Source organism: Symphodus melops (genome assembly GCF_947650265.1).
Source record: "Symphodus melops genome assembly, chromosome: 13".
In the NCBI taxonomy this organism is placed as follows: domain Eukaryota; kingdom Metazoa; phylum Chordata; class Actinopteri; order Labriformes; family Labridae; genus Symphodus; species Symphodus melops.
The window spans coordinates 21,855,536-21,881,629 of record NC_136703.1 but is presented as its reverse complement, the minus strand read 5'-3'; the positions used below and the strand labels follow the sequence as shown (position 1 = coordinate 21,881,629).

General features: G+C 40.4%; 3 protein-coding genes across 7 annotated transcripts in view; 2 read left to right on the top strand and 1 right to left on the bottom strand.

Annotated features, from left to right (window-relative positions):
• The window catches only part of samd10a (sterile alpha motif domain containing 10a), a 42,418-nt gene that overhangs the window by 12,758 nt on the left and 3,566 nt on the right, over positions 1-26,094 (bottom strand). For all 5 annotated transcript variants that reach the window (XM_079360296.1, XM_079360295.1, XM_079360299.1 and 2 more), the window contains one exon: positions 13,348-13,527. The gene's annotated coding sequence lies outside the window, so the exon portion shown is untranslated. The remainder of the gene's footprint in view (positions 1-13,347; positions 13,528-26,094) is intronic.
• On the top strand, positions 3,045-8,396 carry emilin3a (elastin microfibril interfacer 3a). Its single transcript, XM_079358701.1, has 4 exons — positions 3,045-3,958; positions 4,138-4,257; positions 4,385-4,974; positions 5,108-8,396. Exons 1-4 carry the CDS (start codon positions 3,807-3,809, stop codon positions 7,066-7,068), a joined length of 2,823 nt encoding a protein of 940 aa, XP_079214827.1. The 5' UTR covers positions 3,045-3,806; the 3' UTR covers positions 7,069-8,396.
• On the top strand, positions 13,424-25,744 carry opn7d (opsin 7, group member d). The gene is made up of 6 exons (XM_079360293.1): positions 13,424-13,534; positions 21,523-21,613; positions 21,745-21,907; positions 22,367-22,494; positions 22,603-22,937; positions 24,480-25,744. The coding sequence occupies exons 2-6, from the start codon at positions 21,523-21,525 to the stop codon at positions 24,954-24,956; spliced, it is 1,194 nt and encodes a 397-aa protein (XP_079216419.1). The 5' UTR covers positions 13,424-13,534; the 3' UTR covers positions 24,957-25,744.

Genomic DNA, 26,094 nt, shown 5'->3' with positions numbered 1-26,094 from the left:
CATAGAAAGCACTAAACCACTTCAGGATATTTTGAATGAATCTTTACGAAAACAGAACAATCTTTCAGAAACTTTTTTTTTTTTTAACTCAGGAAACAAGGTTAGACTGAATTAAGTGTTGCAACCTAATAGCCTGATTTGTTGCTTACACGGCTGTGAACATACAGGAGTGGATATAGGCAGCTCTAAAATAAACAATGCTGCAAATTCCACAACTTCATTTGTATTTTCAAAAATGTCCCCCTAAACCCTCCAATGGATTTGCAAATACTATCCGTGCCAGTTGTGTTTGAAGAGTACTGCCAAAGTCACTCAGTCCAGAAAAACACAAACTTTACTGAAAACCAAACACACACATAAAAGATTTACAGAGCAGCTCAGAATTTGGGAGGCTGGTGTTAAAACTAAACAAAAGGAAATAGGAAAAGGGATAAACAGAAATGAAACTAGCCATATGTTCCAGATTCTCAAAGACACATGAGCAGGCCGACCTCACACTGTTCATAATGTTGCTGTGCCGAGAAGTCAATAACCAGCTTAAGTCTGACGTATGCGTTATGACAGGCAGGTGAGTGGAAGCTAAAACAGCTGTAACTGTGTGATGCCATTCAAGGGAAACTCTGGGTGTAGCCGTCAGAATAAAGCTGCTCTTGTTTCACAGCAGCAGAAAGTCTGAGGCTGGGTGCTTGTGCGCTCTGCAGCATGTTTCACATCATACAATGAAAGCTTGTTTACAAATCAGGAGGGTGAAAAAGCTCACGGAGAATATGAAACACACACAAGCTGTTGTGTATCTGCACTGAACAGGGTGTTTCCAGGTAGAGGAGGTGGGACCTGGTACAAACAGGATACAGGAAATGGGCCTGGGTCTAAAAAAGGGGTCAATCAAAAAGACCCTGCAAAATAATGCACACAGTGTTACTCTTGTTTAAACTGAGGTCATGTTACAATGGTCACTGCAAATCATTTTTCACGAATGTCAGACTTAAATGGTGGTCTGAAAATATTATCAAATACTCAGAACTTCTTTGACGGGTTAAATTCTCTCATTAAAATCCTACGTTTGCATTATGTGAGTTCCATCAATGTACTAAAAAAAAAAATCCTCTTTCTGCAGAAAACATCTCCCCTGTGACTGACACATGATGTAACATTATCAGACTGGAGAGACTTGTGTAAGCTCCATGAAATAAAAGTATGTCACTCTAAAATGTAGTGGAATTAGGGTTGTCAAAATGTTCAATACTTTGCTTCACAAAACCACGTCTTTTCAAATGATATCTCCATTATTTTAATGAGTGAAGGTAGACTGCAAAGTACCGAAGTTAAAAACATTTGAACCCAAAGCCGCTGTGAGTGAAAGACAGACAGCCGACTTGGTCCATATAAATTCACAGGTCATTTCAACTGGTCTATGAGGGATAATTGAGGAGGAATATCTTAAATTGGGTCTGTAAAAGCTGCCAAAGCTTCTGTGCAATTTAGACAGTGATCAGGAAGTGCAATTTTATAGTAATTTAAAAAAAAAAAATCTACTATCTGGGTGTCTACAATGTTTTTGTTGCTGCGGTTTAGAAACAGGCATCCATGTTGTTGTTTTTTGTGACATCCCCGAGTGGAATAGAAGTTTAGAGGAGCATGAAATGGAAATACTAAAGAAAATAAGAGCAACAAAAACATTCTCCTTAAGGAAGATACTTGGTTTAATGCATCCAATTATTTTAGAAAAATCTGAACCAAAATCTGGGACAGGCCTTCAAACAGTTTCTCACGTGATAAATGGATGTGCTACTTAGTTTGCTCCATCGTCACCCTCAATCCTCTACACTGTCTGAAATGTCACAGACAGCCTTGTGATTCATATATCAATACCAAGTTACATTTTTACCTTGTAAAGGAATTACAGACTCTGTCTAATGCTGGGCTGTATTCTCCGTAGTAATGGAACAGAAGGACAAGCCGGAGAGAAAAGTGAAACATAATGAACAACTTTGAAGCATAAAAGTAAAAGCTTTCAAATACTTTACTTCAGCAAAGGTTTCATTGGATGGTTCAGTTTGCCCTTTAAAAGTTGACACTAGGAATTCAATGCCTCACTTTGAATTTCAAATATGAATATTATTAGAAATTCCTCAAAATAATTGACTATGATGAATCCATGTAACTTCAATGTAGCTCCACCAAGCTAGTCTTTTAGTGGAAAATCTGGTGGCTGTGGTACACCTAACTTCTGTAGCTGCACAAAGACTAGTGTTGTAAATGAATGTGTGGGCCTGTGAGGAAAGGCACTTAAACATGGGTGTGTACTGTCTCAGCCTTCAACACAGGGTATTTATTTGTATTTGTTCAAGTTCCTGGAGGTTTGCTGTTAGGTTGAGGTTTTAACTGTGTCAATGTATACGTGTGGAGCAAAATAACCTGAGGTGCTCCACCGATTTCATTCACCAAACCTAGAAAAAAAATAGAAATGGTAGAAAATATCAACATGCAGCCTCCCATACAGATGTGGTTAAATATAAAACATTGGGAGTGTTCAACTCACAAGGTAGCATTTTAAACAAGAGATTGGAAAATTAAGGTATATCATGAAGCAAAACAACAAATATGTTTGTTTCAGTTACCAAAAGTGAAGTACTTTATTTAATAAGTTATGTGTAATTAGGCGATCCAGCTATTCAAGTACAGGAATAAAAAAAATATATAATATAAATTATTTTTTAAGTTGCAGACCGAGACAGTGGAAAGGTTGTGTTTGTCAGTTATAAAGAATATCACTCTTACCTGTATATCATTCTGGATAATGAGGATGATGATATTGAAGGAATCAGAAGATCATTTGGGGAAATGGGATCTGGAAATGGCTGCAGAAAATCATTCACCTTTTTAAGGAGCACCGCCTTTGTTGAAATTGCTTTTGCTCAATGTTGTTGGCAGCTTCTCTAATCTACATCAGTTCAGCATATTTGCCAGTATTGCTATAAAAGGCTCAATGCTCTGTCTTATTTAGCGTCCAGACAAAACCGCACACAATATGTGCGACATCCAATATGTCAAAATATCTCCTTTAAAAACACCTAAAGGTTGAAACACACAACAGGATACATTGCCCTCTAAAGAAAGAAGAGAAATGTAATGTTTATAAACATTTGCCTTTAATCCCCTTTCCCCTTGTGAGGCTGTCTATTTTGGGTCAAGGATTGGTGTTGTTGACTTTGGACATGACGTGTTATTTTCCCCTCTGGGTAGCTGTGATGTCACATGGGAAAATAGCTAATGGGGATTCAGCCTCCGTCTTTAATGGTAGAGTCAACACTTGATGTATAATAAAACCCTGATTCCTATAAATCTAAGTTCTCAAAAATTCTACAGGAAAAACTGTAAAGGTTAGGGTGTTCTTCGCTCCTCCTGTGTCACGTTGGTGTTACTTTGAGGAGGATAGGTGGGAGGAGATATGCAGATGTGGTGCAAGTGGGGCCCTATTAGTGGAGTTAGAAGTCCACCAAACTCACAGTGGACTGTTGTCACTAACTCAGTCCACCACACCCACAGACCCAGTTAGGGTCAACATTCACAGATTGACATTTTTTAAAGCACAGCCACGAAAGGTTATTCTGCAGAGACTGTTGTAACTTTGATGTGTTTTCAGACTGGGCAATTCCATAATTTCCACACAAAGTGGGTACAGTGGAACTGAATCTTTACATGCTCTGGACCGGGAAATACTTTTTTTCTTTTTTAAAAACTTTTTTCGTCAGCTTGAAGAGTCTGTTAACTTGAATCTTGACCTTCCATGTGGATATTGAAGGATGCATTTGGTTATGGCATCGTGTCCGATTTTATTCTTCACCCTATTTCTGACAGTGGTCGAAACAAAGTTCTACAGACCACTCCAGTTTAACCAGTATAAAGCTGGGCTCAGTCCACACCATGACCAAGGGAAACCCACCAGCAGACACAAGTAAGTTTCATCTCTGATTCTTGTTCTGAAGAGGTACATTTACACTGTTTAAGATTTCAAATTACTTTGCAATAATAATAATAAACCACGAAAAACTGCGGTATTTTGAAAGACAAAAACAAAATACAAAAAAATGTGTCAAAACTTTATTTTGTCCTATTCTATCTCCTCTCTAAAAGGAATCATTGTGCCTATGTTGTTGAAAAGACAGTGTCATTCACTGTTCAGGATGGAGCAGCACCCTATGTAAAAGCCGAGTACAACAAGTGTTCCTGGGGTCAAAAATGTCCAACTCTTCTGTGAGTAATTAGCAGTTCTTATTATGTAATTAAGATATTCAGCCTTTGAGCTGGAAACAGAATTTTCTTTGGAATTACACTATTTCATGGCATGCAAGTCTGACCAAAGGTTTGTTGTTGCCTTCAGGTATCGCCTGATGTACAAACCAATGTACAAGGTAGCACATAAAACTGTCACAGAGCTGGAGTGGCGTTGTTGTCCTGGTTACTCTGGTTATGGTTGTATGGAGGGACATCCAGTTTACCAACACCCAATGAAAATGATGCCACCATTCAAAGGACCACCAATGAAAGGCCCACCAATGAAAGGACCACCAATGAAAGGCCCACAGTTCAAGGGCCCACAGTACAAAGGGCCCATGTTCAAGGGGCCCATGTTCAAGGGTCCACCTATCAACAGCGTTATGAAGGCCAACCCATGGAGTCAACCCAAAGGACCTCCCACAAGCAGTTTTCACTCTTACCCTATGCGCCACTTTGGGCCTCCAGGGTCTTCCGCTTACCCAGATACGTCCTTTGAGCCATTTCCACCTCAGCCTGAGCCAGAGATACAGCCAGAGCACCAAGAACCACATCACACAGAGCATGACCAAGAGCATGAGCACGAGCATGAACATGATCATGAGCACGAGCACAGCCAAGGACCCGAGGAACACATACCAGAGGAAATCCCTCCCATTCCCTCTGGTGTAGAACAACCTGAGGGTGAGCCCATAGGTGTGTTATATGTGTGTTTTGTGTAGCTTATCTCTGGACTGATATAACCTTCTGTCAAATTTATACAACTATAACACCAAGGCACAAACTTGTGTTGGTACCATTGTTAACAGCCTAACCTTTCTCTCTTTAGGTCAGATACTAGACAGCGAGTCAGAGGAACGAATATTTCGAATGGAGGAGGATGTGCAACGTCTAAACCAGGGCCTGGAGACCCTGAGGGGTACTGTGAATGGACTGGAAGATAGTCTACGGGCCTCGCTAAGAGAGGATGCCAACAGGATGCTGTCAGCTCTGCTCTCAGCTGCGCCAGGCCCTATTTCTGGCCCGGCCGTTTCCTCTGGTTCAGCCACTGTGGGGTTTGTAGAGATTCCTGGGAGAGATTCTGACACAGAGGGTCTAGATGGCAGACACGTGTTTCCAGGCCTTACAGAACTGAATGGAAAGGTGGAGGAGCTCAAGCTAGACCTGCAAGCCAAGACTGCAGAGCTGCAGGAACTAAAAGCAACAGTGTTGGGACATGATGGAGCACTGAAAAAGATATCAAATACAGAAGGTGTTGTATCAGACACCACTGACAACCTTGGGCGCAGTGCACCAGGGGCTTTGGAGAAGTTAATGGATGCAAAGTTGAGTGAGGCAAGGATAGAAATTCTTGGTGGGTTTGAGAAGCGTGTGGAGAGTGCAGAAGGTCGATGTGAGGAGAAAGCTGGGGATGTGCGTCGTCAGTGCCAGAGGGAACAAGGTGAGAGGCAGGAGCAGATGGAAGATGCTCTGGAAGAAAGTAACACAAATTTAAGGACAGAGCTGAGAAACCTCCAGGCACAGATTCACGGTTTAAAGGCTGCAGAGAGCTGCTGTAGTGGCATGAGTGGCCTGATAGAAAGAGTGCAGCAATTGGAAATGTCAGGGGCAGGGCTAAACCAGTCCCAGGGGCACCTGAGAGTGGAGCTGGGAGCACACAAGGACCACATAGAGGGGATACTGGAGGGACGTTTGGGGTATGTAGAGGATAAGCTTAACTTGACTGGGAAGATTGAAAGTGATGAGGTTGGAAGGAGAAATGGGGTCTTAGACAGAGCCATGAAAGGACAGGGCCTGGAGTCCAGAATGGAGGGCAAGTTGAGGGCTCTGGAATACCGTTTACTGACAGCTTTGGAAGAGCTGGGGAATGCCACTGCCCCTGCACTGCTGGAGGGTCATGCTGTTCCAGCTCTTGAGACAGAACTTGAGTCCTTGCAAGAGAGACTGGAGGTGGATGTCGACAGACTGCAGAAGCAACTGAGCAGCCTTACTAGTCTCTGCTCCTCTACCTGTTCTTCACCACAAAATTCAGTTGCAATCCAGGGAGACTCTGTTGCGACAAATGCAAACATAGCAAAGGAGCAGGATTTGAAAGAGGTTATGGACATGCAAGAAGACCGTTTGCGTAGGCTTAATACCACACTTAATAAGGTACTTAGGCGACTGACCCACAAAGACCAGCAGGATCAAGCAGAGGGAGACCCTCCCACCCAAGGAGAGCTAACAATCCTCAAATTCAATGTCCGTTCAGTCAACCACACCCTGAAAAATCTCCAGGATTCACTTGGGACAGTGGCACATCAGGTGGGTCAAGCCAACAACTCCTGGCATGAGAGAGAGGCCCGTCTAGCCCAGCAGATAAAGGGTGTAGTCCAGCTGGTTGGACATCAGGCTTCAATGCTTGGAGCAGGTGAACGCAGACTGACTCGTCTTAAGGCTGAGCTGCAGGAGTTGAGGCGAAGGCTAGCTGAGGAGGTCGGAGGCTGTAGAAGCACAGCCTTGGGGGTCCAGAAAGAGGTAACTGTGGTTGGGGGGCGTGTTGCCAATGTGGAGGACAAGTGTAAGGGCCTGAATTTCTTGGCAGAGGACCTGGAGAGAATCAGGGAAGAGTTGGAAGGACAATCTAGCAGCCTACTCCTGCAAGTCAACGGAACTCTCTCGAGCCATGCTCAGCAGCTTTCTGAGCTTAGAGCGGAAGTCAGAAACTGCACCTCCAAGGTCGAGCCAACACAACAGACTCTTGAACTGGAAACAGAGCTGAAACGAGGGGACACCTTCACTTTAAATTAATTCAACTTAAAAGGACAACATATTTAAAAATGAACGAAAAAGGAAAAGTATTGTATTTATAACAGGGGTCAACAAAAACCACACCTCAATATTTGACTTGATACGAAGGTTTTGAACCTGCACTGATAATGACAGGCTTTTTTGCTAGAGAGGAAAAGGCAGCTAAATGTGACTGCACTAATAACACAGATTCTTAAAACTTAAACATGAAGGTACTGATCTGATTCTTTTGTTGGAATGGACCACCATTTAGAGCTCTAGGGATTGAGGAAGGGATAATTTGCATTAAACTGCACATGCAATACTGTTTCTGTAAAGGTTACCAAAAATCATATATGACAAGTTGTTTTAGAATGTTTACATGTTTAAGTTGCTTATTGTTTATCTTACTGTAAGTCAGAAGTTTACTAGATATTGTGTTTTTTTTACTTTTTCACTTAAGTATTGATTTCTATTATGGTTGTAAAAATTCATTCTGTTTAATGTCAAGTTGCACAGTTTCATTTCAAGGTTTTTCCACAATGACATTCCAATAAAGAAGTTTCTTAATTAATTTGGGCTTGGATAATAGATGTTTGCAGTTTGATAAATACACAAACAAACATTCATATATTCATATCAAATAATCTTCTGGAGTATGTTTTGGGTTTTCTGATCACCAACCCTAAATCCCCTAAATAAGTAAACGTAAAAATGAGAGGTATGGATGTAGAGTACAATAGAGACGCATTAATACTGTTTACTGCTGGAGACCGTTGGTAAAGTAATACTGTTGGTTTTCTTGGTAGAAGACTGCCAGTAATGAGAAGGGGATTCAGAAAGACAAGGAGCATGTCAGTATGGTAACCTATATCTTAGGCAACAGATCTTCAGCCAGCTGTCTGGACCAGGTTCTCACTGGACGTTACAATTAGGCGAGACATGACTTTGCTAATAACCCTCCCCCGTTAATTCCTGCTCCCCTATCAGACAAACAATCATTAATATGACAGCTATGTGGGAGAGGAGCCCACTGCTGAGACAAGTGGAGAATAATAACAAAATGCCAGGGAGGAATGAAGGGCAGACAGAGAAGATAGACTAATAATGTTGGAGGGATTGAGTAATGGAGCAATTTTAAGGCACAAATACTAATGTCATTGGCTCATGCAACTACAGAGATTGAGAGAATCTTCCACAAGCAACCTCTCACATATTACCTAAAAAAAATGCATTCTATTATTTCAAGTAAAAGGGTTAAATTAGATCAACCTAAAGAGTTATAATGTAATATTTTTCCATGATTTGATTACCTTTTCATAAAAGAAAATGATTATCTCTCTGACTCGGCAAATGAGTCCCATATTCAGATCTCTGTTGCATTTTTGTTTTTTCTTTTCCATTTCCTCCCTTCTCTCCCATGCCACCTTTCAGTTAACAACTCATACACACCCAGACAACAACACATTAATCTTCTTTGTTTTCAAGTTGACACTTTAAAAGAAAGGGCAGAAGGAGGCTCTGGTGAATATGTCTTCTCTATGTCAGTCTCTTCACTGCTCACCCATGGATCAGACTCTGAGTTATGCTCCCTACTCAACTCCCAGACAGTCACTGGCAAAGGCATGCACCCAACGCACAAAAGGAAAAACTGGCACAAAGACAGAGGACAAAGGATATTTGAGCAAACAGAGAGGCCTGCAGTGGTCTCACATGTGAGTCATCCTTTATAATGTCTTCTGCAGACGCATATGGACAAAGTAGAGTTTTTCTCCTCATTATAGTGACGGTCAGAGGATAGATAGTAATGATTACAGTTGGCTCACATATAAGGTCGCTCAAGAGAGGGTTGCCTTTAATCAAGGATTCAAAGATTCTTGGTAATAAGCTTTAAGATTTGACATTTTACAAGAAGCAGTAATGTGTAAAATTGTATTGGGGATAGGTTACACTTGGAGATGCACCAAATGAGAAAATCAGGCCAGATTCCATTTTTCATCATGTCTGATCTTCAATAGAGCTATGAGATTTGATGCATTTAAAATGTTTTAAAATACATACTGAATATCCCTGTTCTTTTGGAGAGATGGTTTGAGACAGATGATGTACACATTTTATTTTACAAAAGGTTTGGCTTCTGTCGTCTCTCAGTTCCCTTCATTCAATGATGATGTGATTAACAGAAAAAACAATCAATTGTTTAAATTGTAATGAAAATAATCACAAGGTGCAGCCCAGTGGAGAAAAGGGCACAACACATTATTGTGACACAACCTTTTTAGTTCAGTGCGAGTTACATTCTCAAATGATTTCAATGAATTTAAATTTTAACAGACAGTCTTGTATCAGATGTCTTGAACTTTTCACATTTCTGTCTGACTTTATGTCGTGTCAGCTTGATTGAAATTATTTTTATAAACATATTCACTGAACATTTAGCATATCAATAAATGAATAATTCTGAAAAAGGATATTAGTGATCATCAGCTGATCATATAAGAGTACGAGCTCTTTAGGATCAGATTTGGAAAAAAGCAAAGTGCTTGCCCTGATTTAACTCTGACTCAGATCAGACTCTCTTTATTGTCCCACAAGGGGACAAAAGCACAGCATTTAAAACAGATTTAATAAAAACAAAATGAGAACACAATATCAAACATCAACAGTGAAGTCAGTTCAGAGCTGATGCCAAAATAGACATTTCTAAAGTGTAATGCGACAGTGCGACAATGTGCTATAATAGTCCAACAAGAGCAACTGAGTACTAAGTGTTTATATGTTAATAAATTGCTCTGGGGATAAATGAGACCTGGAGTCTTTTAGTCTTGCACACATGTGCCCTGAGATAATGACCAGAGGGTAAAAGCTCAAACTCACGATGAAGTGCATGAATCGGGCCAGTATGGCATTTAGCTCTCCTCAGGTCCAGCCTCTTATGAATGGTTAGCGGCCACTGCTACCATTTTCAAGAGACTCTGCTGCTTGTTTTATAATCCAAAAGCGCTCTCAACATTTTCCCCTTACCCTCATCTTTGGGCAAAATATAGAATTGACTAATTAGTGACAGTTGTGACGTGAAAAACTGAAGAAAAAAAAATGTGTTCATCTGTCAGATGTACTCATCATTCAAAATTCTCATTCATATTATTCACTGGTAAATCGCAGTCCAGCAGCGCTAATTAGTCACATTGCAACAGCTCATCTGATTAATAGTGATGCGTAAATCTTTGTAATCCAGCTGCTCAGAAGATTGAGGGATGGCCTCTGCTCATTGCCTCTCCAGACACTTTTAAAATAAATTGGGTTATGGTTTATCTGAATGAACCTTTTTTCAAAGCATTTATCAGGTTCAGGGTCATTTCTTACATACCACCAACTGTTGAAAGCAAAATTCCCCAAAATGTCTCCGAGCTCTTTTTGTATAGTCTCTACAAACCCCTGTGAGAAATGATTTGTTCTTTAGTCACTAAATGTTGCTTTATGTTTACCAGCAAGACATATGCGGTGTATATCTGCCGTTTGTAGCTGGTGAGTGATTTACCAAACACTGTTTTTACAGCTTTATCCCATAAATTGTGCAACGACAGCAATGAGAGAGTTAAAGTATACTAAAAAATATGTGTAGTTCTTTAAAACCAAAGACTGTAAATAATAATAGAAGTCTGAGTGACTTTACCCATCTGTTACTGAAGGCTATTAATGGCTGACCCCACACTGGAAATGCTGTCACACCCTAACATCATGTCAACCTAGCAACAGGCTAAGTAGACCTGAGGTGGGTTTTAAGCATCTCAAAAAACCTTTACATGGGGCCCACCCGTCATTTAAGTCAGCCCAGCACATTATTGTGAATAACAACTGTAGGAGTTTGAAGTTTTCAACACCTGAGGTTGCTGCTTGTTTATCACAGACTAGTATGCTAGTGTGCTATGAGGTGTGTGTGTGTGTGTGTGTGTGTGGGGGGGGGGGGCGGGGGGGGGGGGGGGGGGGGGTTGTTACTTTAAAGCAGCGTGCTGCCATTTGCATGCAATTCAATCAAGATGAATCCAGTAGATTGCCATGCAGAGCCCTCTGCTGCAGCACATCTTCACGCAGAGGTTGCAGTCTAATTAACAGACCTATTGTGCTGCCATGAAACGGCTGCACAGATTCAATTAACTGAAGGAGCTTTTCACTCACTGTGAAGCTGCTGAGGGTAATTTATACACCAGGAATAACTTCCATAAATTCATTGCCAACTTCAGACAGCTTTACCATGCTAACATGCTAATATTAGGCATCTATCTACTCTTTCCAAAGTCACATTTAAACATAGTCCAAACATTTGCTCAAATAGTACAGCTGATTGGACTGTCATGTGAAGGTATCAGGAAAGTTTGTGCAAATGTGCTTGTAATCGATCCAGTAGATTGTCTTACCCAACATTCAGATCACTTTGCACAATGTATTGTAAACCCTGGGATGGAGTGGACTGAAGCATGCCAATACTAGAAACTACAGACTCTGGAAACGTCTCCCTTGGATTGTTGAGTCATTCTTTACCTTCAGTCATTCTGATTGAAGAACTGGGTTTGGCAACTGTCATGTTTGATAAAGGAAGAAAAATGGCCTAGGACTGTTTTCAGAGTTTGGGCTTTACCAAATGCCTCTTAAATGCTGCTAAAGTACACAAAGACTTTTTAACCAATCCGGCTGTTCCAATTTACAGGATTCAGGCACAGATCGGGGTTAAACAAAACGATTTTGGAGTTCCCTAAAGAGAACTGTGACTATCTTCAAAAAAGTTATGGAAATACATGAAGTAGACATTTAGAAATTTCAGAGTGGATAATTCTTACTAGGGTTGTGCGTTAGCAAGAATGTAGCAGTGAAATTATACACATTAATGTATTTTAAAAATCTTTTCCTGCCTGCTGTCATCTCCAATGAGTCACGAAGGGACTTTAAACTACATAACAGTGGACCACTGAATGTGACACTAAGTTTAGTTTAATGTGTCGGATCAGGCGGCCTGAGAAGGACCAAGACCCTGTGCAGATGTATTAATATGACAGCGCTGCTCTTTGCCGCTCTCTGACAGCCCTGCAGCCTTGCCACAGCTCAGCGAGCGAGCCCGCGCTCCCTTAAGCAGCTTTCCATGAGTGTCAGGCTCCGAGCAGCAGCGCTTGGAGCAAACTGCATGGCTGCGCATGATAAAGTAGGATGACACATCGCTTCAGGTGCAGTTCAAATGCTCCCTAACAGGACTGGATTCACTGTATGACCGAGGATGACACTTTATTTTGGTTAAAGGGCTCACGGATTGGATTTTGACCCTTAAATTATACACAGTCACCTTCCAAATCTCTTAGAGAAATCATTAATGAAACTGATGCAATCCTCAGTTGATACAAGTATTAATAAGAAAAAGGGCTTTCTCTGACCACCAGCCAGTGACGCTTCTTTCCCTAACTCTGAACTATACTGACCGTGATGAACGCAACGTCTAATATCATCATCACACTGAGGCTAGTTACAACAGATGTTTCACCCTTTGCACAGCACAATCTGTAATGTTAATATTCTATCAAACCATTGTTTTATTTTGTATTCAGAGAAAAAAAACGTTCATATTTTAAACAGCAACAAAATCTACCTTGATGTTATTGCACCAGACATTTATAATCTTCTCTTATCTGCTCAAGGCTCCAATTCCCATCCTGATATCAGATCATGTGATTTGAGTCTACACACAGTGCGTTCACAAACACACACACACACATACACATTGAGGTTGTGGTACGAACACGATACAACGCTCGGTACTTACACAGGTGAAGAACAAGCACTGTTGCTTATGAGTTTTTTTTCAGAAATAAGAAGTGGTTTGTTTGAGTAAACTGTGAAGAGTATTTATAGAAACTGCCACCATTATTTTCATTCATGAATCATGTCTGTGAGGAAGGTTAAAAACCCTTAGAGTAGAAAGAATTGCAAGTGTTGGGGATAAGTGTGGCAGGAAAGTAATGAGTTAGGACAGAGGAACCAGGGTTGGGAGAGAGGTGTTTTGAGTCATCAGTGACACTCAGAGCAAGTATAATGCTGATCCCTCTCTCTCTCTCTCTCTCTCTCTCTCTCTCACACACACACTATTTCTCTCCCCCCTCTCTCTCATGCTCATTCTGGCCTGCCATCTCTCTGGGCTTTTCGTTCGACATCAGTTTGGCTCGCTGCATCTCCACAGCCATGATGAGCGCATACACTGTGCGGTCACCTGGCCAGATGTGTGTAACTGTGTGCCGTTGAAAAGGAGGAGAATACCTTAACCCAGGCTCTTCAGTAGGAGCCTAACGCAGGTCGAGTCCTCTCTCTCTGTCTGTCTGTCCTTTTTTTCTGTCTCTCTGTCATCCCGTCGGTGGCTGGCCAGGCTCCGCTCCTCTCCTCTGCCTCCTGCTCTCCACCTGGCCTCCATGAGTTTAACTGAGGATAAGTCATTCCTCCCTGGAAGGTAAGCAGCAAAGCATTGGAATTCTTTTTTATTGTTATTATTTCTACTGCAAAACAAAGAGATTAGACAGAAAGGAAAAACATAATCACTGATCATGTAGCGCTTCTTTTATCCTTCTAATGCTGCTGTTTTGGTTTCCAATTGTTGCTAGCTATTGGGAAGTCGGACATGACATCTACGAAATCTTTTTCATTCTCTGCTTATTTTCTGCGCAGGGGTAAACTCCCTTTTTGGTGTAAACTCCCTTTTTGGTGTAATTTGATTTGTTGTGGATTAATCTACAAAAAATATTAACATCAGGTCATTTTGAGCGGTGTTTCCTGGGCTCATTTAGGTAAAGTTTAAATAACATATGAACAAAAAGAAAAAAGTCCTGAATTTACTGTTGATGAAATAAAGGAATAGGAATCAGTGACTATTTGATGGATTACTGGCAGGATTGGAGATGAGGTCACCGATTATCCCACTTCACAAGAAAGGACTGTTTTTCATTATGTTCATGTCAAATATGTCTCTGCACGGGCTGATCTGTCCCCTCGGTGTCAGCGTGATTGCCACACATTATATCTCTGGATTTGTGTGCCGGCTACATGCATGAGGATTTTTTTTCATTGGCCAATTCTCACACCAACCTGCAAACAGAGAATCAATAGGTTTTGACAATGATGGATTGCAATCATGTCTTTCTATTGAATGCAACACGATAGAACAAAGTGAGTGACCTTCAACTGAGTTGAAGGAGCCAAAATAAAGAAAAGCTGAGACAACACTTCTACCCATCTTTGACAGCAGAAACGTTTGCTTTGCCAACCTTAATCAGAGTGTGGTTATGTAATCTGTTTGTGTCATGTAGGGGGATGCAGTTGTGGTTGAGTGATGATGACTTACTAGGGTGGCAGAATTGTATTTATTTATTATTTTGAATTCTTTGTGGCTGCTGCCCTTCCCATCGGCATAGAGATGAGAGAGGAGTGTTTTTGAAAGGCTGGTAACATTTATTTTGACTAGCTTTGAAATTTGCACATGAAATAATAATAATAATAATAATAATAATAATAATAATAAAAATAAAAATAATAATGAAATATCATAATAACGGCATGAGCATACATTGCATAAGTTTATGCAATAAGCATGATAAAAAAAGAACGAAATTGATGACATTACAGTTATATCTGAGTATCCAAGTCGGTAATTTAAAAAAGGTGAAAAGATAAGATGACAAACGTTAATGTTGTTATGCTTTAGCTCTTTTATGATAACCTGCTTCTGCACTGGATAAGAATCTTCCATCTCTGCAACCAAATCTTTTCAATCACTCCTTTATGTTTTATTTTAACCTCTGTATAAACAACAACACAGGCTGTTTTTTCAAGGGAGCCCAAGCCAACACTTTAAAGACGAAGACTATGACATAATAACGTTGTAAAACATCATGATGTTATGATGATGTTTCAGTGTTAATGTTATTGTGATGGAGCAGCAGGCCATGGGGACTTTAGTCTGGAGGGGTTGCCGGTTTAAATACTTTAGTATGGTAATTGGTCTGGCTGCTGGAGAGGTGCCAGTTCACTGCTTCAGTACGCCTGAGATGCCCTTGAGCAAGGCACTAAAACCCCAACTGCTTGGGCGCTGTTTCATGTGCAGTCCCTCACTCTGACATTATTGCACGCCTGCAGGATTATGTTTGCACGGGTGTTGTGTATTCTTGGCCTGTGTATGTAACATGTTCTACAACAGTAAACAACCGAATGTCCCCTCAGGACAAGGATTAATAAAGTAGGTCTTCTTCTTCCTCCTACATTACATACATACACATTCAGTGGCCAAAATCTGAACCTTCACCAGGTGAATTCATCAGGTGACAGCTGGTTCATGTTCAGATGCAATGCTGGCCATCATAAACGCATACTGTTCTCCACATTCATTACATAAGTTTTGTCACAGTGTGACCCGTAATGTCTGAAAGAGTGGCCCCGAGCCACTCTTTGTCATGCTGCTTAACATGGTGTAAAGATTCCACTGTGATGGTATCCACTTGTCACTGTCAGTCACTCTCACATGAGGGGGCAGTTAAACACAGCGAGGGTGAGCCGTCAGTCTCACACAGCCCTGAGGGGTGAGCCTCACAGCACACTCTGTGTCCTGGATGTCAGAGAGAAGGTTTCAAAATTAAAAACTGAGAATATCAAGCTAAACAAATCCCTCGGCTTATGGGAGGTCCTACTTGCCAATTAACCTGATTTATTCAAGAGATGCTGATAACAGAAAATGATGCTCTAAAAAATGTCCACTGCTGCTTCAGTTATTAATTAGTTAAAAAAGAAATCAATCCACAACTATCCTATTCAAAGAAAATAAGACATACTGTTTGTCTTAGGATCTGTTCAGATTGTCTTCATTATTTAAGAAGTCAAAAGTCAGATCTGTTTTGGACATTTTTCTGGACTAAACATGAACACACTGAAGACATCACTTTGGGTATTGGAGAAATGTGATAGAAACTTTTCGGCCATTTCTGAGGCGAACATTTACAGAGTATTGAAAAAAACAACAACTACAACAACCTTTATCACAAAATAAACTGCACATGAATGGCAGCCGAAGAGTAAACGTCTGTTAGTATGATACAAGAGAAGCTCTACAAAGACAAATATTGAAAGGTTTAGCCATAAAAAGCTGCTTGTTGCAACAGTGCAGTAAGTAAAGAAAAACACTAGCAAAGGGCACTTACACCACATTGCTTTGTTTCCATAGACCAGACAGATTTTCTGACATTTCCTGCAGCATCAGATTCAAGTTTATTTTCATGTAACTCTTAAAAATAAAGTCAGATGCTCAAAAATTCATGTGCCCAAGTTTCTGAAAGTCCTTTATAAAACAGATATTAGAAACAATAATATGATATCCCATAAAATAACAAACAAGTCCACTTGGTCACCAATGAAAATAAGTTCACCAGTTCTGACTTGAAAAGCAAACATGAAAACACTGTTAATTCACCAGGGACAGGGCAGGTCAATCAAGCCGAGCACTCATGATACAATGTGACAGTCAATATTTCAGAAACACACAAATATCTGATTCATCATGTCAGAGGAAAAAACCCTGAGAGCTGGATGTGCATCACAACATCACAATTATGCCCAGATAAAAAAAATCCCCTCCGCTGCCATCAATATTCCATCAACATGATGGTGTCAAACTGACAGACAGGTATGAGCAGGTTAAAATGATGAAAACCAGATGCATTTATTGGCTTCCATTAGTTACAAATATTTATTTTCGAACAGACCAGGATTCCTTAAGTGGTCTGGTTTTCATTATTCATTATTATATTTTTCAGTCGCAGTTGAAAGGGCTCCCAATCATTGACACTGTCACTTCTCCCCCTTCACTTCAGACCCCTGACATGCCTGTCAGCCTTTAAATGGCTGTTTATCTCCTTTGACTGCAGACACTTAAAGGTGCTGATTGACTTTTAGAGATATCTAAATAAAATGAAGATATGCAGGATGCAGCAGGGAACATTTTTACAAACTTATTACACGTCATGCTGACAGACTTTAGTCAGACAGATGAATACAAATCTCTCTCTCGGTAGATTACGCATTCAAAAAGGCTTCAGTGAGACAACAAACTTGGGTGAATGGGTCAGTGAAGAAGGCAGCGAGGAGCTAATGTGCCTCCAAAATGAAAAATAAATAAAAATGAAATGCTTAGCCAGGTCAGCTGGTGATAAATGTTTTTCCCCTGTATCATCATCCAGAGGGCGATGTCTTCGTCTACTTCTCAAAGGCATCTAATTAATCACAGCTCAACACAAGAGTTATTCAGCCGAGTTATTCAGAGACATGAGAACTGTAGAGTCACGGCTCAGCCGGACTCAAAATACTCAATCTGTCACAGCGGACCAAAGGCACAGTTCAGCCGGTAAAGCTCTCCTGGCCCTTTCTGTCTGCTTCCCCCCCCTCACACTTTCACACTCACATGGCCCGCTGGGTCGTCTTGGTTTTGTGTCCCGATTACATAAACTTGTGCAGATACAGAGGATGAGTGCAGCTCTGGGGATGTGCCTAATAGTGAAGTAATATATTATGTAGGGCAAGGCAATTTCCAAAAATAAAATCTCAGAATTTTTCACACCAAACTTCATTTACAATTTTATTTAAAAAAATTAAAAAAGAAGAATGTCTTCTAAAAATACAGAAATGACTAAAACAATGTTTTTATTACCATTTTTTGTCATTTGCCTTCAAGGACTAATAAACTAACCTGCATCTCTGTTTTTCAGGATATTCAAAGGTACAGATGAAGCAGCGCAATTTTAGCTATTGTAGCTGGTCGGCACAAATCTAGAGCCAGGTAGCGACTCTGTAGAAACAAGGGGGGAAGGATGTGAACTGCGTGAACCCAAGGGGAACAGCGGAATAGGTTAAAGAAAATCAGATTTATTGATAAAAGTATTTTATTGCCTGGCATAATAAAAAGTAACCGAAGCATTCACTCAATCCCGATTCATCTCAGTCCTTATTAAACACGGGGCTGCTCTGCAAGTAAAACAGTTTGGGGGATTATTAGAAAAATCAAGGGAGAGACTGCTCACTCAGGCTTGAGGAGTTACTGGACCTTAAACGCAGCACGCTGGAGAGAGAGAAGCAACGTCGCACTAAGATCTGCACAAAAGTTGTTTTGATTATTTCAAGCTTTGAATCCTTGAGGCGTGACATTAACCGTCTACCAGCGTGCATGAAATAAATCTGTGTGTGTGTGTGTGTGTGTGTGTGTGTGTGTGTGTGTGTGTATATATATATATATACCTATATAATCTTGATAGAAGGATGTAGTGGCTCATTTCTTCTTACTGTAAATCCAGAGTGTGTGTGTGTGTGTGTGTGCGTGCACTGCTGGTGCCGTCATAAAGGAGTGCCAAGCTTACTTTGGTAATCATGCTCGAGGGTCGCTTGCTGCCGAGCGTTTTGAGGGGACATTGCACGCCAAATTGAGGCAAAATGAAGAGGCTGAAGTGGTGTGTTGCCAGTTGAATGAAGTTAAAAAAAGTGTCTGTGTTGTGGGATTAGAGTGTCGGGCGGAACGGAGTAAAGTGAAAACTTATGCCACTGTTTTTAGTGTTGTGAGCGTGTGTGTGCATTTTTGAACCTGACTCACTATTAAAGATGGCATTAACTGATTTATGAATAACGAACAATGCCTTTGCTTATGGACAAATTACTCTTGGGCGTGTACGACTAAAAAAAACACAAAAAAAAACTTGAATTTCCCTCGGGATCAATAAAGTATCTATCTATCCATCTATATGTTTGTAGCACAGAGGGGCTGCATTTCTCTATTCCTTTACGATGTTTGAAATAGTTTGATTCAGAGTTTTACATTTGACACTGACAGTTGCAGCAGGTGGCTGATCAAAACCAGCTCGGTTCTGTTTAAAGCTTCTGCCTGTTAAAGGAAGTTTTTCCTTGCTACTATAACTTACATAAATGTTGCTGAGTGCTTTCACCTCTGAAAGATTGAACCCCTCACAACAATATAACAAAGGGTACAGTCTAGACTTGCTCTTTTTGTAAAGAGTCTTTAGATAACTTCTGCTATGAATAGGTGCTTTACAAATACAAATTGAAAGACGGATGGATTTCTGACTGAATCATAAGAGTCTGCTTCATGTTGTTCATATTTTTAGCCTTGAAGGATTTCTAAGATTCTGCCTTTTCTTTAATGTAGAAATCACATCATTACCAAATGTAACAGCATTACTTTGAACTTATTTTAGGACATATTATGAAAAATCCACTTTTACAGTGTGAACATACGAGCTTAGTGTGAACCGATCTTTGCACACCTTGTGACATGTAAACTTGAACACTTGTTGGGTTTACAGCAGATCTCCCTGCTTGTATAAATGTTTATTATTAAAGGGTTTTGTTGTGCTGACATGACAGTAAGCTTTCTAGATAAGTGATCAACCTGCTGTGCTGAGTCTCCTCCACTCAGACCGATTGGACATTTCGTCATTGGCTGGTGTGCTGTCTTGCATTGTAATGAAGCCTCAGTCTTTATTCTGTGTCATTGCCTCAGTCCTTAAGAGGAAATGTTGCCTCCACATCATCTCTGAAAGCACGCCAAGTATTGCTCCACATTTGTGTGTGCATGGCGCTTTCCTCTGGCGATTTCCATTTCACTGTTCAATCTTCTGCTGAGCAAAGTGATGTGCTGAATAGCAATCATCGTCTTGTTTGCAGATGGGGGGGCATGAAGAAAGACCCTGATTGCTTGGGTTATGAGTCTGTCTCCAAACAAAGAGCATGAGTGCGTCTGACATGCTCTGACCAATGCTGATTAGACACTTCAAACTATCTATTAGGTTAATTTATTACCTCCCTGAAGTTTTTATCAGCTGCTCAATATGCATCTGTTCCCTCAGGACACGTGTGTGTGCTACATTTGCGTGTGTGCATGATTGCATCATGTGTAAACTTGGTTGGGCCAGCATTACAATTCTAATCTTTTTTTCCAGCAAATTTGGCCATGTTACCTTAATCAGAGTTATTTTGTCTTGTTCGCTTAATCTGTCATCTCTTTGGACTGTTGTAAATCCTGAATGGCACAGTTCTTCTAATTCTTTCCATCTGTCAGTCCGACTTTGTATATTTCTATTTAATACGAATTGCATTCATCTTTTGCCCAGGATTAAGTATTCCCCAATAAAAAGCTTTTCATCTATTTTTACATCTGGTGCTGCAGGCTGCATGTTTTGTACAACAGAAATAGATGGAGCGTTTAGTTCACACAATAGATGGTATTTAAGTTGCATTAGTAACAAAAATTGTTTAAGTTGGCCCAGGTGTGTGTATGTGTGTGTGTGTGTGTGTAGGGGGGGATTGTTTCTGCTGTGGTTATTGAACACTTTCTACAATCCAAATGAATCCTTTGGAGGGTTTTCATTAGGGATACAACAATTCTCAATACAATATTGAACCGTTAGGTACAGCATGCTCGGTTCACTATGCCCCTGTGAATTGCGGTTTTACGGTTCTGTGCACAACAAGCTTCTGTGAGTTATTTCTCTTTGAGTTGGCTCTGTTTGTGTTTCCCTGCGAGTCCACGTGCTGGGAAGAAGAAACGTATGCCTGTGAGTTAATATCCAATCACTATGCGTGAAAGTTGAGGAAAGCTAACAACACTGGTGTCAGGTTAGACACATTACTTTCACAAGGGGAGCAGGGAGGAAAGGCTGCAGTATGAGAAAACACTGATGTCTTCTAAATCAGTAGTGTGGGGACATGTCAGTTTTGGAATTGAGTATAATGACAAGAAATTGAAAATAACAAAAAAAAAAAAAAAAAAAAAAAATGAATGTCTGCAAAAAATAACTTTACAACTGTAACTACTCAAATGGAAGTCGTCTAAAAGTTCAAAACAACCAACTCGAGCAGGCTGAAAAGTTAGCTGGCTTAAATGTTAGCAGGCTGATCTCTGCATGACGCGACAGAGTAAGAGTGAACTGAGAATTTGAAACAAAGTAACCATACACGATGAAATATCAACGCTTTATGATCCATTCCTGAGTGAAAAATTATACAAAAATATATTTTAAAACACTAAAATGTATTAATTTCCACATAACTACAGAAACGATTGCTTCTTTTCACCAAGACTTTACACCACACAGCAGGAATGTGTACCGATGGAAACTTGTTTCCTTAACCCCTTGCTGTTCCTGTCAACTTTAACAAAAACTCTTAAAAATAGAAAACATAAATACAACAAATAAACAAACAACCACTCCAATGGCCCAAGCCATCAGCACTTAACCAAAAAACGTGACCAAACCACAGAGGTATGGTATCGAACCGAGGGCTGTATTGTTGCATCTCTAGTTTTCAGTCAATGAAAAGTCTATTTTGAGAGCCTATGTGAATCACTGCACTCTAGAGAATAATCTCAGCTGTTTGCTAATGTTCCTATTTCAGATGGGAAATGCTTCAGACACATCTGCTGCATTTGAATCCAACATCTCCAAGGAGCACGACATCTTCATGGGTTCACTGTACAGCATCTTTTGTAAGTCCAAACAACGAACAAAAGAAAAAGAATCTCTGATGTGTTGGTCCTGCACTGACTTGTTGGAAATCAAGATAAATTCCTACAGATACGCACAGGCTCAAACAGCTCAATTTCTCTTTTTTTGCTAGGTATACTGTCCCTCATGGGAAACTGCATTCTGCTACTTGTTGCCTATCATAAGCGGTCAACCTTGAAGCCAGCGGAGTTCTTCATCATCAATCTCTCCATCAGTGATCTTGGGATGACACTCTCTTTATTCCCTCTGGCAATACCTTCAGCCTTTTCACACAGGTACCACGCTGGTTTAATATCTCTGTTTCTTCCATACTGAGAAATATCAGATTAATTTTTCTTCTAGACTGTATTAGATTGTAAACAAGCTCAGTATTTTAGCGAGATTCAAAAATTCATCGCATCCTCAATTACATTTCACTTGAGTTGTTTTTGACCTTTGTTAAAAAAATAAGATAATGTGCTTAATGGAAAGTTAAATGCCTGTTCAACAAGTTCAAATACCAAATGCAAAGACGGTTTCCAAACCACCATGGGACAAAAACAAAACTTTGTAATGTTCTGCCAGAAAAGAAAAAAAAAGCTGTGACCGGCCCATTTTGGTCTATTAATATCAGATTACATTAGCTGGGCTCTACAACACAACACACCTGCTATTTAAAGCCATGTTGATTAAAAACAATTTTTTCGTTGCTCCATTACTCTCACATTTTTCCTTCACCTTTTCTGTGTTCATAGGTGGCTGTTTGGGGAATTCACCTGTCAGGCCTATGCTATGTGTGGAGTACTGTTTGGTCTTAGCAGCCTGACAAACCTCACAGCCCTCTCCTCAGTATGCTGCCTTAAAGTCTGTTTCCCACACTATGGTAAGACCCCATGGCCCGAACTGAGGAGCATGATGTTGAATGACATAAGGGGAAAAAAGTGATCACAGTAACTACAGAGACTTTTTTTTTAATCTACCGTCTGCTCAGGTAACAAGTTCTCCTCAACGCACGCCCGCCTCCTGGTTGTTGGAGTCTGGTTTTATGCATCCGTTTTCGCTGTGGGGCCCCTAGCACAGTGGGGACACTACAGTCCTGAACCCTATGGCACGGCCTGCTGCATTGACTGGCATGCTCCCAACCACAAGCTTTCAGCTTTGTCTTACATCGTCTGCCTTTTCGTCTTTTGCTACGTACTGCCCTGCACCGTCATCTTTGTCTCCTACACGTTCATCCTGCTGACAGTGCGAGGCTCACGTCAGGCTGTCCAGCAGCATGTGTCACCACAGACCAAGACCAGCAACGCACACACTCTCATTGTCAAGGTTAGTGTGATTTCAGTGTGTCACTTCAGCATCACTGACTGTAGGTTTTGTGGTTGACAAGATTTAAGTAGGATATGAGTCAGTAAATTATTCAAAGGTTAAACAAATGTTTAGAGCACTAGAGTATGACTGATATGACACTGAGCTATTACAGATTTTAAACCAGGGAAAAATAGTCAGATGGCTGCTATTTTAGTTATGAGCAAAAAAATAAATGTGCATGTATCCAATAATCTGTTTACAATGTAAATATTTTTTTTTTAAATTAAAAGTGGGGGCACTGATGGCGCAGTGGTTAGTGTGCGTGTCTTCATGTATGGAGGCTATAGTCCTCAACACCGGCGGCCCGGGTTCAACCCCAGTCTGTAGCTCCCTTCCTGCATGTCCCTCCCCACTCTCCCTCCCTGATCTCCTCCCTCTACTGTCTCTCCAATAAAGGCAGAAAATGCCCCAAAATACATCCTGAAAAAAAAAAAAAAAACAAGAATTAAAAGTAACATTAACGTTAGCAGGTTGTATCAATAAACAAAAACATTGTGTGTAACACATGTCAAACTTTTTTAATTTATCACCTCGCCTCAGCCACAAACCGTCTGTCTGTTTTTATCACTATCATTGTCATGGAAAGAACTGCTGAGTGCGAAAAGAGACGGCACTTTCTCTCTCTCCCCTCCATGAGGGGCCTTACATTTCACATGCTTCAGATGTGTCAGCTTAAAAAAAGGGATAACAACAGGGTCTGTAATCTCGTCTCTCTGGAGAGTAAGGAGCATATAAGGTCAGCGAGTTGGTGAAAGTGAAATCAAGTCCTGAAAATGACATTAACAGAATCTAAATGTAACTTAAGTTAGTTGGGTCAACAATCATTCATTTTTTAAATTAACATAGATGTAAAAGGAAAAAATAAATCTATCTATCTATCTATCTATCTATCTATATATCTATATATATATATATGACAGCTAACAGATTAATGGATGTGTGGCCAGCTCTGGCCTTCGAGCAGTGTTTAACGTGAGCTGCTGCCCTTGCTAGTTGCAGACGGCTGCTTAAACAAAACCTATCAGGAGCATTGTTAGCCCGAATGAAGACAAATATAACAAGTAGTTTAACTGATAAGTAATGCTGGTGGCCATGAGAAGGGATGTAATTATTTACTGTCTGTGTCCATTAATGCTGTCTTTGCGGTGGCATTGCACATTTTCTAGATGAAAATCGACGCAGTTTGGCGTTTTTAGCTGTTGAAAATATAGTTCAGGCTTGTCATTTATCCCAAACTAGTTTATAAAAATAAAGAAGGAGCAGAACTTCTGATATTAGCTTTCTCAAAACAAAAAAAAAAGACAATAGGGAAACTAATTAACCTTGTCAATTCGAGGGGACAGGGTCTTAATCTTTTAATGGGCGATAAACAAAATTTGTTTGTTTTTTTCTGGAAAAGAAACACTGATACGTATAAATCTGTAATGATATGAAACTTAATATCTCTTGTGTATGTTGCGCCTGTGTGTGTGCTTGTGTGTGTGTATTTCTTCTTTATAGCTGTCAGTAGCAGTGTGTATTGGCTTCCTGGGTGCGTGGAGCCCATATGCAGCTGTGGCCATGTGGGCTGCCTTCGGAGATGCCACACTTGTTCCTCCTGAAGCGTTCGCCCTCGCTGCTGTGTTCGCCAAATCTTCTACAATCTACAACCCTGTGGTCTACCTGCTGTGTAAGCCAAACTTCCGTGAGTGTCTCTACAAAGACACAACCATGTTGCGACAGAGGATCTACAGGGGAAGCCCGCAGTCAGATCCTAAAGAACGCTTTGGATCGCAGCGCAACAAGGACACGAGCATCTCCACACGCTTCTCAAATGGACAGCAGGAGAGCTATGGGGCGTGTTTGCACTGCTCTGAGAATGCAGGGATGTGTCATGTGACCACACCCCAAAGGACTGCGTGCATCCTGACCGGATCCACCTACAGAGAGGTGACATTGAACAGGCTCTCAGTCACACCGCAGGCAGATTTGCTCTAGTGGTCCAATGTCCTTCCTGCATGAAGCCAATAGAAGGACTCAAAAACAGACACATCTGAGTAGATTTACCTCAGAATTGTATACTTGTAAAGTCTTGATATCTACTTCTGTTTCATTTTGTATGTACAGTTATTCTGAAGATGGACTCTGAAGGAGCAGAAATGAGATCTGAGAACCCCTGCTGGCTTTGAGGTTCATTAGGCAAATGTGTGACATTTCAAAGCTGCTCATCTTCTTCTGCACACAGCAGGAACATCCTTTTTTAAATTTGAGGATAAATCGTGTGAACATCTGGCCAGTGCAAACAAAACATATTTCAAAGACAGAACTTTGTAGGATACTTGTACAGGATTGTGTGAGAGCAACGCCTACAGATTTGTATGTAACCAATTCAAATCCAGGTCTGTTTGGACATGTTTACCTGATGTTTGTATGCTGACATGCTGATGGTGAAAATGACATATGAGTGGTACCAAACCACAATAGTTTAGTATTCAGCCCCTGTAGGCTTCAGTGCTTTCCTGTACGTTTTGTCCTTTTCACTGCTGTTATTATTTCAAACAGAGACATTCAATCAAACAGACAGCTGCTCTTTTCCCTACAGGGGCCGAGTGTTTGATACTAAAGCCACATTTTGGTCTAGTATCACTTTAGTTCAGAGGCCACTACATTAATAGACAACACTTTCACAACACTGCTGGCGTCTTCCTACTCAAGAAGCATAACAAAACTGCAAAAAAAAAAAAACAAGTTTAAAAGAAGCTCATTTGGACACTGACCAAAAAAAATGTCACTGACCACTCTCAGTAACAAGAACACAGTGACTAGATAATTGATGAGGGAAAACTGTAATATAGGACTATTTCACAGGAAATTTAGGAAAAACAATCTATTGACTAACCAGGAGGAACAAAAGACAGTTTTGTATCTTTTTTTTATACCTAAAGAAAACATGATTTCTGTAGCCCAAAGCGGTGGAAGTGTTTAAAGTATAAATAATGATTTAACTAACTGATGTTTCAAATGTTTTGGATTTGTTTTTTTCATGAGCATAACTGTATTAAATCCAAACAAAGGTACATATCTATTATTTTTAAACATATAAGATAATAGATGTTCTTGTGTTTGTCTTCTACTC

Coding starts and splice junctions, on each gene's coding strand:
- opn7d (XM_079360293.1), top strand. CDS start 21,523: ATGGGAAATGCTTCAGACACATCTGCTGCATTTGAATCCAACATCTCC. Junction 21,908..22,366: donor CCTTCAGCCTTTTCACACAG/GTACCACGCTGG, acceptor CTGTGTTCATAG/GTGGCTGTTTGGGGAATTCA. Junction 22,938..24,479: donor CACACACTCTCATTGTCAAG/GTTAGTGTGATT, acceptor TCTTCTTTATAG/CTGTCAGTAGCAGTGTGTAT.
- emilin3a (XM_079358701.1), top strand. CDS start 3,807: ATGCATTTGGTTATGGCATCGTGTCCGATTTTATTCTTCACCCTATTT. Junction 3,959..4,137: donor AAACCCACCAGCAGACACAA/GTAAGTTTCATC, acceptor CCTCTCTAAAAG/GAATCATTGTGCCTATGTTG. Junction 4,975..5,107: donor ACCTGAGGGTGAGCCCATAG/GTGTGTTATATG, acceptor TTCTCTCTTTAG/GTCAGATACTAGACAGCGAG.